A 13,227-nucleotide genomic window follows, 5' to 3' on the forward strand; every position below is an offset into this window, starting at 1 on the left:
CTGGGTGGCTCAGTTGGTTAAGCGACTGCCTTCGGCTCAGGTCATGATCCTGGAGTCCCGGGATCGAGTCCCGCATCGGGCTCCCTGCTCAGCAGGGGGTCTGCTTCTCCCTCTGACCCTCTTCCCTCTCGTGCTCTCTGTCTCTCATTCTCTCTCTCTCAAATAAATAAATAAAATCTTTAAAAAAAAAAAAAAAAAAGGTATTTTGCTTTTCGTTGCTTACCTGGGCTGGAGGACAGATTGTTTATGGCAGCTGTATTGATCAGACCAAAATGAAAATTGATGTGAAACAGCCAGAGGAATGCAAACTTTGGGAGGTAGAATTTATTAGGCCTTAAAGAGACAGCTGACAGCCTGTCCATCATGGAGCTCATTTGGGTTCTTTTAGGCAAAGTACCTTTTATAATCACACAAGTCAGGGGTCATTAAAAGAATGTGTGCCTGCTGAGCCTTTGGCTCTAAAAATATACCTTTTTAAGGAAACCACAACCTGGCCGGATAGAAAGGAAGCCTGGGCCCAGCAAGGTGGCTCTCACCGCGGGACACAGCTGAGGAAGGGGGTGTTCTGCTTATAAACATACCAATTTTGCAGGAACCTGAATGCTTTATGCTTCTTACCAAAGCTATATATTTTGAACTTATAATTACTCTCTAGAGCTGCTGTGCAGAATAAATGAAAGTAAATGCAATCCCTTCTCAGGAGAGGCCCTGACACACAGCAGGAGCTCAATAAATGCATGAATGACTAATAATTACCGCCCCCCACCCCCGAGTTCTTCTAACTAACATTTCCATCAGGTGGCTAGGGATGCAAGTAAACAGTACACCAGAAAAGGTAACAAATATCAGAAAGGCATTAGGCTAAGATGATGAGACACAGGCTTGCTTCCTGGGGACTGTGGGCATTTTACAGGCTCTAAAAAGGGAAGTAAAATCAACCAAATTCCATACTCCACCAAGCACAGACTCCTAACAGCAGTGGAATTTTCCTAGCCAGGCTCCCATAGGATGTAGAAGAAATTTTCCACGTAGGGGAGCCCTCGATGGCAGAATCCATCATGCCTCTCCTTCCCCACCCCGGGCTTGCCTCCACAGATCGGCTTCCAGATTCGCACTCGCGTGCAGGACCTGGGCCATGGCTGCATCTTCCTGGTGCAGAAGGCGGGGGCCCTCCAGGTGTGCCCCACAGACAGCTACACCAAGAGGGAGCTCATCGAGTGTGCCCGCGCAGTCACAGAGAAGGTAAGGAGCAGCCCTCGGGCCCCACGCAGCCACAGTAATCCACACTGGCCCTCGGTGGCCCACTGTGACCAGGGATATCAGCGGGAAGCTAAGCCAAAGACGATCCAGTCAGGGATTCCCCAGGGATGGGGTGATTCATAGCCCTGAGACACTGAGAGGGACTGTCCCTCGAAAGTCAGGGCCCCCGCGGTGCACTTTGTTGATGGGCTTTCCTACAGACAGACCGGACAGACCGTAGCAAAGTCACATGAGCACCAGGAGCCCCTCCCTGCAACCCCTTTTGACACTCGTCCCCTGGGCTTCCTTCTCCGGGAGGCTCCCAGGTGCTGGGCCCTGGGAAGGACCTAAAGCTCTCTTTGTGTGACCTCTTTCCTCCCAGAAGAGACCGTGAAGTGGGGAAGCGTTGAGCACCCCGCCCGAAGTGGCCCAGCACCGTGGTCGAGAGAGCAGGAGCCCGTCGGAGGTGGAGAGAATCCTATACGTAGCGTAGTGCGTGGGGCTCTGGGGTCTCAGCGAAGTGACCTCCCCCTCCCGAGCCTGCAGAATGAGCCCAGGGAAAGACAATGCCGGGCCCGTAGGGTTAGGAAACTGGAATGCGGTGGTGTGTGTAGAAGTGCTTGGCACAGGGCCAAACACACGGTTCACCGTGGCCGACATCCTGGCTGTGGCTGTCTGTAAGCCGTCCTCCGACGCTCTTCTCCCACAGGGTTCCCTGCTGGACAAAGCCCGTCCTCAGCATCCCTTCATTCCCGGCGCTCCCTTACACCCCCCACAGGATACTCGTCTCCTGCCTGGCTTGTTTCTCCGAGTCCTTTTTCAGGACAGCTGTCCTCCAGACCACTCAAGGTGCAAGCTGAAGCATCGGTGCTTTGCTGGCTTTTCCCCTCCCTTCACTCGGGTCCCCAGGACATAGAGCTGTGCCCTGTTTAGAAGCTGGCAACAGGACTTGGGCGGGCGGGGGACCCCTCACCTGGCAGCTGCCGCTGCAGAGGCCACTCTGTACCTGGCCCCGCGCCGAGGCCGAGCGACGTCTGGCCGTCTCCTGCAGCCCACAGGCCTGCCCAGGCCTCCTTGGACTCCACGGGATGAGGCAATCCATCTCTGAGCTGGAGGAAGGCATTCTCCCTCCTTTCAAAGCCCTTCCTTGTTGTCGAAGTTACTCTGGCCAAGTTCCCCTGTCGAAGACCTTGGAACTGGCACCTGAAGGAGGGAAGGCGGGTGTCCAAGCTGCATGATGTTGGCCAGTGGGACCAAGCAACATGACCTTGCAGAGCTGTTCTCCGTCTCTGCTTCTCCCAGCAGAGGTGTCCCTTAGGACACCTGGAGGAGGCTCAAAAGCAGGGAATCGGCTGTTCAGACTAAACTAGCCTTTTCGGTGCTTTCTTGCTCCATGTTCCTGCCTTGCCCTCTCTACCTGGTGTGTCTTTCTCACGTGGCTTGGTTGTGTCTGTAACTTCCCACCAGCCGTGAGCCCTTGACTTGCTCACCTTTGTGTCCTCATCCCCTAGGGACTAGTAGCCGCTCAATAAACTGCTGACTTGTGCGCCTTTTGTAGCAGGCAGGACACTGTTTCTGGACTCTCTCTCTTTCGGTCTGGCTGAGAACGTCCCTCCCAGACTTGGGATTCCTTGTCTTGGCCTTTGTCACCTGTCCTCTGGGAGTTCTTTCCAGAAACTGGATACTTCATTCCCAGGCCAGCTCTGTGCCATCCTGACTTTTCCTGGTGGGACATAGTAGCATTTAACTCCAGGAGGGAGGATCAGGCAAATAAGGAAGAGAAACCAATCCTTGTGGGCTGGTCTTGGGACGTGGCAGGTGCTCAGGAAGTGGGCCCCCCGCCCTGCCTGCTAGGCTGTGTCCACCACCTCTGCTCAGATCTGAGCAGCACAGAAGGAAGAGAGCATACAAACTCTCTGCCCCTCACTGATGCTGTAACTCCTCGGTCCTGGTCAGTGTGTTTTTAAACAATGCATTTACAGAATATTTTCAGACTCTTCTTTGGGTCAGCCATGGTCAAGGATGGTGGGTGTGCACATAGAGATGAATAGGACAACTCCAGATGGTCTCCAGACTCAAGAGTCTCCAGTTGCTCGCCAGATGCATGCTGTTTTAACCTGTCCTAAATGGGCTGTCCTGGGGGCAGGGACAGCAGCAACTGTGGAATCCTCAGGAGGCACAGCTATGGCTCTGGATGAGGACTTTGAGCTGGCTTTTGCAGGATGAGCCGGTTGGTAGCTGGAGAACAGGGAGGGGGCATTGCAGGCAGGGGGCAGATACACCGCAGGAGGGGCAGGGGATGTTTGGGGAAGTGAGGAGCAGGCTGATGTGGCAAGAATGTCGTGGGAGGCCAGAAAAGTTGAACTGGTTGTGCAAGGAGCTCATCTTCCCTTGACAGCAGGGGAGAATTGTACCCAAGGGTGTGGGGGAGTTAGCTTCGTGTTGTAGGAAAGTGTCTCTAGGAACAGGGGGGGGTGTTCTGGAGGGGGTGATGGGTGGCAGCAAAGGGTTTCTGGCATGAAGTCACTGGAGTGAACAGAGCCAACTTGCTGGACTCTCGGGTCACTGGAATTATTACTTAGGGGCAGGTGATAGCGCAAGGGAGCGTTTGGGTGGAGAGGTGACATATGCAGGTACGCTTTGGGCTCTAGCCACAATGGGGTCCACCCTGAAGCATTTCAAATCCAGAGGCAGCCAAGGGCAGGAATGATGAGTGTTAGCAGAAGGCTGTTCTACAGAAAACCTGATCAGAGGGGACAGAAATGGCCACACCTTTCATAGGAGCCTGAATTTGTCTCTGGTCCCAGAAACGTAATCCTATTAAAATTATCTGCTCTCTACTGATGACTTACTATGTGCCATGCTAGAGAATAGATATGCATCCCCCACCCCCTTGTTCCTCCCAACAACCCTGATAGGCAAGAAATAATATCCCCATTTTACAGATGAGGAAACTAAGGTTGAACACTTGCCCAAAGTCGTTTAGCCAGCAAATGATAATGCTGGTACTCAGCCTGAGATGTTGACACCAAAACATGTGTTAACCCATCAGCTGCATTGAGTCCCAGAGAGAAGATTCACTGTTCTTGTTTGTTTTTTACTTTTTCCCCTGGTTTTGAGATATAATTGATACACAGTACTGCAGAAGTTGAGGGTGTACAGCATGATGGTTTGTCTTTCATGTATTATATATAAAGTGATTACCACAATAAGTTTGGTTAACATCCATCATCTCGTGTAGATACAAAATAAATATACTTGTTTCTGGTGATGAGAACTCTTAAGAGTTACTCTTAACACTGCTGCGCAATATATACGACAGTCAGTTGTAGTCATCATGTTGAACACTATCTCCCTAGTACTTAACTTATTTTGTAACTGGAAGTTTGTGCCTTTGAAGCATGTTTGTTCAACCCACACCTTCCCTCCCACCAGAAAACTGCTCCCTTTTGCTATAGGGTTGGTTGGTTGGGCTTTGTTTTGTTTTGTTTTTCATTTTTATCTGATGCATTCAAACAAACAAAAAAGTTCAGCCATTTCTCCTAACTCCCGTCCCCCACCTCTGGCAACTACCAGTCTGTTTTCCGTATCTACCAGCTTGGGTTTTTTGTTTTATTTTAGGTTCCACGTATAAAAGAGATCATATGGCATTTCTTTCTCTGACTGACTTCACTTAGCAAAATGAACTCGAGGTCTATCCATGTTGTCACAAATGGCAAAATTTCATTCTTCTTATGGCTGAATAATATCCTACTGGATAACATATACCATATTTTCTTTACCCATTCTTCCATCTGTGGACATTTCGGTTGCTTCCATAGATTAGCTGTTGTAAATAATGATGCAGTGAACGTAGAGGTACATATCTTTTTGAGTTAGAATTTGTTTTCTTCAGGTAAGTATCCAGACCTGCATTTGCTGGATCCTATGGTAGTTCTGTTGGTAGTTTTTTGAGAAACCCCCATATTGTTTCCACAGGGGCTGCGCCAATTTACATTCCCACCGACAGGGCACCAGGTTCCCTTTTCCCTGCATCTTTGCCAATACATGTTGTTGCTTGTCTTGATGATCTCCATGCCAGCAGGTGTGAGATGATATCTCACTGTGGTTTTGATTTGCATTTTCTTAATATTTAATGATAATGAGCATCTTTTCATGTACTTGTTGTCCATCTGTTTGTCTTCTTTGGAAAAAATGTCTATTCAGCTCTTCTGCCCGTTTTTAATTGGGTTGTTTTTTTGCCATTGAGTTGTATGTATGCTTTATATATTTTCGATGTTAAGCCCTTAGCAGATATATGATTTGCAAATATTTTCTTTAATCAGTAAGTTGCTTTTTTCATTTTGCTGATGGTTTCCTTTGTTGTGCAGAAACTTTTTAGTTTCACATAGTCCCACTTGTTCATTCTTGCTTTTGTTGGCTTTTGTTTTGGGTGTCAGATTCTAAAAATCATCACCAAGACCTATGTCAAGGAGGTTACTGCCTATGTTTTCTTCTAGGAGTTTTGTGGTTTCAGGTCTTACATTCAAGTCTTTAATCCATTTTAAAGTTTTTGTGTTTATTTTTTGTATATACTGTAATTTTTGTGTATACTGTAAGGCAGTGGTCCAGTTTCATTTTTTTTTTTTTTTGCATGTAGCTGTCCAATTTTCCCAACACCATTTGTTCAAGTGACTGTCCTTTCTCCATTGTATGTTTGTGGCTCCTTTGTCATAAATTAATTGACTGTATATGCTTGGGTTTATTTCTGGGCTCTCTGTTCCATTGATCCACGTATGTTTTTTATGCCAGTATCATACTGTTTTGATTCCTATAGCTTTGTAATATAGTTTTAAGTCAGGGAGCATGAGACCTCCAACTTTGTTCTTTCTCAAGATTGCTGTGGTTACTCAGGATCTTTTGTGGTCCTATAGAAATTTTAGGATTGTTTGTTGTATTTCTGTGAAAAATGTCATTGGAATTTTGATAGGGATTGTGTTGGATCTGTAGAAAGCTATCGGTAGTATGGACATCTTAACAATATTGATTCTTCCAGTCTGTGAGCATGGAATATCTTTCCATTTATTTGTGTTTTCTTCAACTTCTTTTTTTAACGTCTTGTAGTTTTCCATATACAGGTCTCTCACCCCCTTGGTTAAATGTATTCCTAGGTATTTTATTCTTTTTGATGCAGTTGTATAAATGGGATTATTTTTTTAATTTCTCTGATAGTTCAGTATTAGCTTATAGAAACACAAAAGACTTCTGTGTGTTGATTTTGTATCCCTCAACTCTACTGAATTCATGGATTAGGGCCTGACGGTTTTTGATGGAGTCTTTAGGGTTTTCTGTATACTGTATGTCATCTGCAAATAGTGGAGGTTTTACTTCTTCCTTTCCAATTTGGATGCCTTTTATTTCTTTTAATTGCTGGATTGCTTTGGCTAGGGCTTCCAATACTCTGTTGAATAAAAGTGGCAAGGGTGGGGAATCTTTGTCTTATTCCTGATCTTAGAGGAAAAGCTTTGAGCTTTTCACCATTGAGTATGATGTTAGCTGTGGGTTTGTCATATGTAGCCTTTATTATGTTGAGATACGTTCCCTCCGTACCCACTCTGTTGAAAGTTTTTATTATCAATGGGTGTTGAATTTTGTCAAATGCTTTTTCTATATCTATTGAGATGATCATAAGATTTTTATCCTTTATTGGTGTATCACACTGGCTGATCTGTGGGTGTTGAATCATCCTTGCATTCCTGGAGTAAATCCCACTTGATGATGGTGTATGATCCTTCTAATGTATTGTCGAATTCAGTGCCCTAATATTTTGTTGAGGATTTTTGTACTATGTTCATCAGGCGTGTTGGCCTATAATTTTCTTTTCTTGTGGCACCCTTGTCTGGTTTTGGTATCAGGGTAATTTTGGCTTTATAAATGAGTTTGGAAGAATTCCATTCTTTCCTCTTTTTTGAGTGGGGTTTTTTTTTTTCAGTGATACTTGAGCCTGAAAATCTTTGGGTTACATTTTCTCCATTTCCCCATTCACCCTGACATCCCCTGTCTGCCTACAGGTGTCCTTGGTGCTGTCAGCTCTGCAGGCTGGGAACAAGGGGACCCAGGCATGCATCACAGCCGCCACTGCTGTGTCTGGGATTATAGCCGACCTGGACACCACCATCATGTTTGCGACCGCGGGGACCCTGAATTCAGAGAACAACGAGACCTTTGCAGACCACAGGTATGGGGGTGGAGGTCATCCTGGGGGCTCCTGGATGGGGAGAGATTTAGCCTGGCCTGATGGACTTGGGAGACTCTGCCCAGGAGCCAGAAATGCGGTTAAGCATTTTGATTTCAATAAGATGCTCAAGGGGAGAAAGTGAACCACATAATCAAAACAAGCCCTATTTGCCAACTGTAAACACATAGTCATGTTCCAGCTTTGTGCCTTTGGCAGCCTCAATCCAGCCTGCTCTGGCAGAGGACAGCTTTTTGATCTTCTACTTTCCAAGCTAGAGAGATATGCCTCTGATTTGCTCCCAGCCCCAGCGGGAGTGGGAGTGGCCAGGACAGGCCCATTTAGCTGTGACATAAAGGAGAGTGGGGCCCTGAGCCTGCTGTCTGTCCCACGCTGGCTCCTCAGGCCCTGCTCCTGGAGGCTGGTGCTGGGGTCTCCATCTGCCACTGGAGAGTCCTCCCCCATAGCCTTGCCGCATGCCCAGTACCTTTCTTCCTCTCTCTTTAGTCCCAGAACTGGGCTAGGGAGGAGATTACCAATGCTGTCACCCACTCCACGATGCAGCCCTGTGGGTTCTGATGACCTTACAGCTCCCTGTAGCTGTGAAGTATTTAGGGGGAACCACAGGAAAGAAGCTGACCTCTCACTGAGCTACAGGGTTGGGGGAAGAGGGCCAAACTGGTGGGCCTGAATCTTTCACTGAAGTTTACTATTAATCGACTCTGTGGATACCGGGCTGACTCTCCTCTTCCCGTTTTCCTACATAAGACAGTGAGCACCCCGATAAGGAAGGGGAAATCCATCATCTCTGTTCTTTAAAGCCCTTTAACAAAAAATCCCTTCGGAAGGGTTTCTTTGCTTCCTAACTACCAGTAGCCAAGCTCTGCCCTTTGTCCCTCTCCCCGCTTTCTCAGGGAGAACATTCTGAAGACAGCCAAGGCCTTGGTGGAAGACACGAAGCTGCTGGTGTCGGGGGCTGCGTCCACGCCAGACAAGCTGGCCCAGGCAGCGCAGTCGTCAGCAGCCACCATCACACAGCTCGCTGAGGTGGTCAAGCTGGGGGCCGCCAGCCTGGGCTCTGATGACCCCGAGACACAGGTACCGGTGGGGGTGGGGGTGCATCCGCAGTTTGGGGTCTGGCGGGAGAGTGGCGCAGACGGTGGTCGCGGCTCTGGGGGTAGAGATGACTGGTGAACAGTTGAGCACAGTGAGCATTTGGATATGAGAGCGAGGGAGCGGGCCAGGAGGGACTCTACGTCACAGGGGAGATCAGCGAGTGGACGGTGGCTCCGGAGGGAGAGCGGGCTTGGCCGGGGGGAGGTGAATTCAGGTGAGTTCAGTGCTGGAGAGAACACAGGTAGAACTAGAGAGGGGGCGTAAGCCTGCACGGGTATGGGGGTATGGATTCAGGGGTTGTTGCCGTACAGACAGTGAGCTGAGGAAGCCACTGTTTAAGACCACAGTAAGGAGAAAGAGATGCCTAGGGAGATGGAGAAGCAACAGCAACGGGTAGGAGGAAAGCCAGGGCTCCTGATGTTAAGAGTGGGGGCGTGTTTCAACCCACCAGAGACACAGCTGAGTTGTCAGGGGGCTCTTGGTGGGGAGTGGCCGGGTGAGGGTAAAGAGAGGAAGCCAGTGTGTATAGACAGCACTTGAGAGGGGGAGGGGAGAGAGGAGCTGGGGCTAGGGTAGGACTCTGTGCTCCTATAACTCTGCTTTGGATTTAACCATGTCACTGATGTTACCTGCCTGCTCCTTCATCCTCAGCCTGGGCCCCCAGCTCCTCAGGGACAGCACCCACAGTTCATTGATCTCTGGAAGCTAAGCACCCAGCACAGCACAGTGGATGTTGCACAAATACGTACTCAGCTGTTACTGAACGCAGAGCCAGCCAGGGCCACCAGTAGCAGACTCTCCTCATTCCCAAGGGCAGAACCTAAAACCCATTTGCTCTGTCTATCCCAGCACCGTCAGATGGCACACACCTCAGTTTTTACTGCTTAAACCACACTCCATTAACTCGTCTCTGGCCCATGGGGACGAAACTGGATAGGAAGCTGCCTACCATCCAGTGCCCAGGCTGACAACAGTTACTGTTGTGGTTCACACAAGGCCACCAGCTTTGCTCCCGTGTGGCCATGACCCTCCTCTGCCCGACATCCTCCAGTGGAGCAGAGCTCCGTGAGGAAACATTCCACGTGTGGCCATTTTACTCCTCCTGCCCGATTTCTCTCTGATAACATCCAAGCTCAGATTGGCTGCCCTCTGGAATTCGAAGCATTCACACAAATCCCTGCCTGTGGTATTGTTCTTACCCCCATGGAGGAAGGCAAAGCTTGAAAGCGCTCAGTGGGGTTGGAATCCACTCTCTCTGAACCTGGCGCCACTTGAGGAAAAGTGAACAGGCCGAGGAGGGTTTAAATCTTTGAACACAGAGAAGTGTATCAAATTGTTTAGAGTCTCGACGCCCAAATGGTCTAGATGTCCACTAGAGCTTCTAGGAGACTTCTAGTGGAAAATACCCCTCACAAAAATGTGCCTACTCGCCAGCCAGTTCCTAGTGACCAGGGACGGGACCGTGCACGCTGGGTGTTGGCAGCAACCTCTGCTTGCTGTCCCTTGCTCTCCACTCGCTGCTGTGATGGCCGGAAGCAGGCAGTGTGAGGTCCTTACCCGTCGGCCCTTCCTCAAGAGCCCCGTCACGCCCTGACCTGCCCTGTGGTTTCAGAGGTTCCCTGCACCCTGGGGGTGAGAAGGCACAGGACAGAGCTGGAGAGGGTGGGAGGAGCAGAGGCGAAGTGTCACTGTGCTCTTAGCCATCAGGGACACGAGTTTCTGATGGGTTTTCATGTACGTTATGTGGTCACCCTCGCAGCCCTGCAGTGAGACAGGGCTGGTGCTGCTAATGCCATTTGTATGTGAGGAGCCAGAGCCCTAGAGCGTAAGCGAGTGTGAAGGTTAAGACCACGACCCTTGGGATCACACTGACTAGCGTGTGAATCCCAGGCCCTGGGGGTGTGGACAGGAGCATCGTAGTTACCACTTGGAATGGCAGTGGCAAGGATGAAGCAAGGTCATGGGTGGCATGCGTGGCTCAGCACCTGGAACGCTGCGCTCAGTAAAGGGAAACTGTCGCTGTTACCAAAGTAGGAGTTACGACTTAAATGTAAGGCAGGTCTTGTCATGTCATTCTGAAGTATGGCTGGGGCTTCAGACCCCAGGTCCAGCACCTGGAAAGATGGCCTGTGGTCTCTGCTCAATGATAAGAATGGAGATACCGTATTCTTTCCAGTGTTATTAGGGTGTGTACCTGACCATTCGGTCATTCCGTGAGTATTTCCTGAGAGCCCGTGACGTGCCAGACCCTGTTCTGAGTGCAAAACACAACAGGCAGAAGTGCAGGCTGGCTGTCCTCGAGCTTACCTCCACTTCGGGGAAGAAGACCGTAGTTCCACATACATAAGTGCTATAAAGAAAACAGGACACGCTGATGGAATTTCAGGTTGGGGGTGGTCGGGAAATGTCTCTGAGGGCCTGACATGTGAGCTGAGACCTGACTGATGAGAAGAGCCAGGTTCCAGGCAGAGAGAGGAACAAGAGCAGAGTCCCTGAAGTAGGAATGAGTGGGATTTGCCTTGGGGAAGAAAGACAGACCCATCTGCCTGTCGCATGTTAAGTAGGTCACAGAATCCTAGGAACCAAAGCCGGAGATGCCGGCGGGCTGCTGCAGAGGGCTTGCAGGCCAGGGTGTAAGGCTAGCGTTTGGTTCTCCATGGTTTTGGTTACCAGTTCAGGGTGCCTGTGAGTGGTGTTGGCTCTCAGAGGTCTGCTTCGCTGCCTGCATCCTTTCCTAGGTGACTTGTCATCAGAGCTGCCAGCCAGGAGGTGTTTGAACATGCTGAGCATACATGGGTTGTGTATTCTGGCTCAGCGTCAGTGTCCGTTGGGGAAACTCCTGCATCAGCATCTTCAGGGGTGGCTCCTGGAGAATCTGCCTTGCTGCAGGCTTGAGAGCTGCAGAGATAGAGACCTGCCTCCCAGATGCCTGCACCTGGCCCCCAGGCTGTGTGCTCTTGGTGAGACCAGCAGGTGACTGCTGGGGCTACTAACCTGGGCTCTCTGCTTTCTTTCAGGTGGTGTTGATCAATGCCATCAAAGACGTGGCCAAGGCCCTTTCAGATCTGATCGGCGCCACCAAGGGAGCTGCCAGCAAGCCTGCTGATGACCCCTCCATGTACCAGCTCAAGGGGGCTGCCAAGGTAGAGTGGGGCCCCAAGTCAGGGGCAGGTGTGGAGGGAGAGTTGTATAGTGAGAGAAACAAGAATAATGGGAGCGTATGCATCTGAGCTCCTTCCTCACTTCACAGTGGTTTTGCTCATGGCATCAGATCTGGAACTAAAAGGAGCGGGAAGTGGACCTCAGTGTGCTCCTCACTTTCTCTCGGCCTCTCCTTCCTGTGCAGGTGATGGTGACCAATGTCACCTCCCTCCTCAAGACTGTAAAGGCGGTGGAGGACGAGGCCACCCGGGGCACACGGGCGCTTGAGGCCACAATTGAGTACATGAAACAGGAGCTCACGGTAAGGAGCCAGCAGTCACCTCCCTCGGGCACCCCTGTGCAAGAGCTGACCCCAAAACACTTCTCTGAGATCTGTAGCAGAAAGAGGTTTTACCTAGAGTGCCTGAGCTAGGGCGGCCCGCTCACCTACCTGCTGGTAACTTTGTATCCTTGAGGCCCCGTGCATAACTGACCGTATCAGAGTTTGGCTACAATTGATTTGGAATTAAGAAATTAATTAAAATGTATCATGTAGGACTATTCAGGTTTAATTCCACTAAGATCGGAGCATGAAACAAAAGCATTACAGAAGATTCCTGGCGAAGGGAAAACTCCGTGTGACTGTTTGCTCTCACCTTGAACTTAAATGGTGTGTCTGCAGCACAGAGCGACACACAGCACCTCTTGATTCCCATTGTTGTCAGCAACAGCTCACATCGCTGCACACGTACAGATTCTGGTGTTTGAGGTTCCCTAGCAGAGAAACCTGGATGCCTTTACCTGAGACACTTCCCGTTAAAATTCAGCCTCCTTCTGTTGGCGATCCTTGTGATCTCAGAAAGATTGCCCATGTGTTCTGTCTTGCCTTGTTCCAGCGTCGTAGAGTGAGGGTGTCCTGGTGCCTGTGATCTGGATACTGTCCCTGTTCTTTTGATCCCGTGATGGTTATGGATTGACTGATCCTAATCCCTAGAAATAAAAATATGCTGAAAATGAGTGGTTTCAAACGAAGATTTCTTTCTCGGAGGAGGTCTGATCATAGATTCAAGTTCTCTTTCGGGGCGGGGAGTGGGGGTCCTGCCTTTGCTGCCAGTCATTCTGCATCTATAGAGGGTCACCTAGGAAGGCTGAAAGCCCCTGTGGATCAGCAATAGAAACCAGCAGTTCTTTTGGGGTTTGGTGATGGAGCCTTGGGTTCTCTTGTCCTGTTTTTAATGAAACCAGTCTTGGTCGGTGTTATACTTGGTTCTCACACAAAGAAGAAACTAAAAGTTGTAGGCTGTGTCTTTAAGCCCTGCTGCCTGACGCTTACCTGCCTACATTGGCTAGATGTTTCCTATCGAAAGTCTGGCCCCACATTCTGGGAGGTCTGGATGGGGCTAGTGGTGGCAGTAGAGGAGATTGGAAATTCAGAGCTCTCCTGGAAAGTTACACATGGTCAACCTCCGTGTACCAGTGTGGTCTGGCATTGACTCGGGTTGTGTGTTTCTGTGGAC

General features: G+C 49.6%; 1 protein-coding gene across 1 annotated transcript in view; it reads left to right on the forward strand.

The window, feature by feature from the left end:
• The window catches only part of TLN2 (talin 2), a 408,095-nt gene that overhangs the window by 353,530 nt on the left and 41,338 nt on the right, over nucleotides 1-13,227 (forward strand). The window contains exons 45-49 of the mRNA XM_081831869.1: nucleotides 1,096-1,242; nucleotides 7,290-7,456; nucleotides 8,368-8,551; nucleotides 11,587-11,712; nucleotides 11,916-12,032. Coding sequence (XP_081687995.1) covers nucleotides 1,096-1,242; nucleotides 7,290-7,456; nucleotides 8,368-8,551; nucleotides 11,587-11,712; nucleotides 11,916-12,032 — 741 coding nt within the window. The remainder of the gene's footprint in view (nucleotides 1-1,095; nucleotides 1,243-7,289; nucleotides 7,457-8,367; nucleotides 8,552-11,586; nucleotides 11,713-11,915; nucleotides 12,033-13,227) is intronic.

This window comes from Leptonychotes weddellii, chromosome 9, assembly GCF_054177405.1.
Source record: "Leptonychotes weddellii isolate Sample4059 chromosome 9, ASM5417740v2, whole genome shotgun sequence".
Taxonomy (NCBI): Eukaryota; Metazoa; Chordata; class Mammalia; order Carnivora; family Phocidae; genus Leptonychotes; species Leptonychotes weddellii.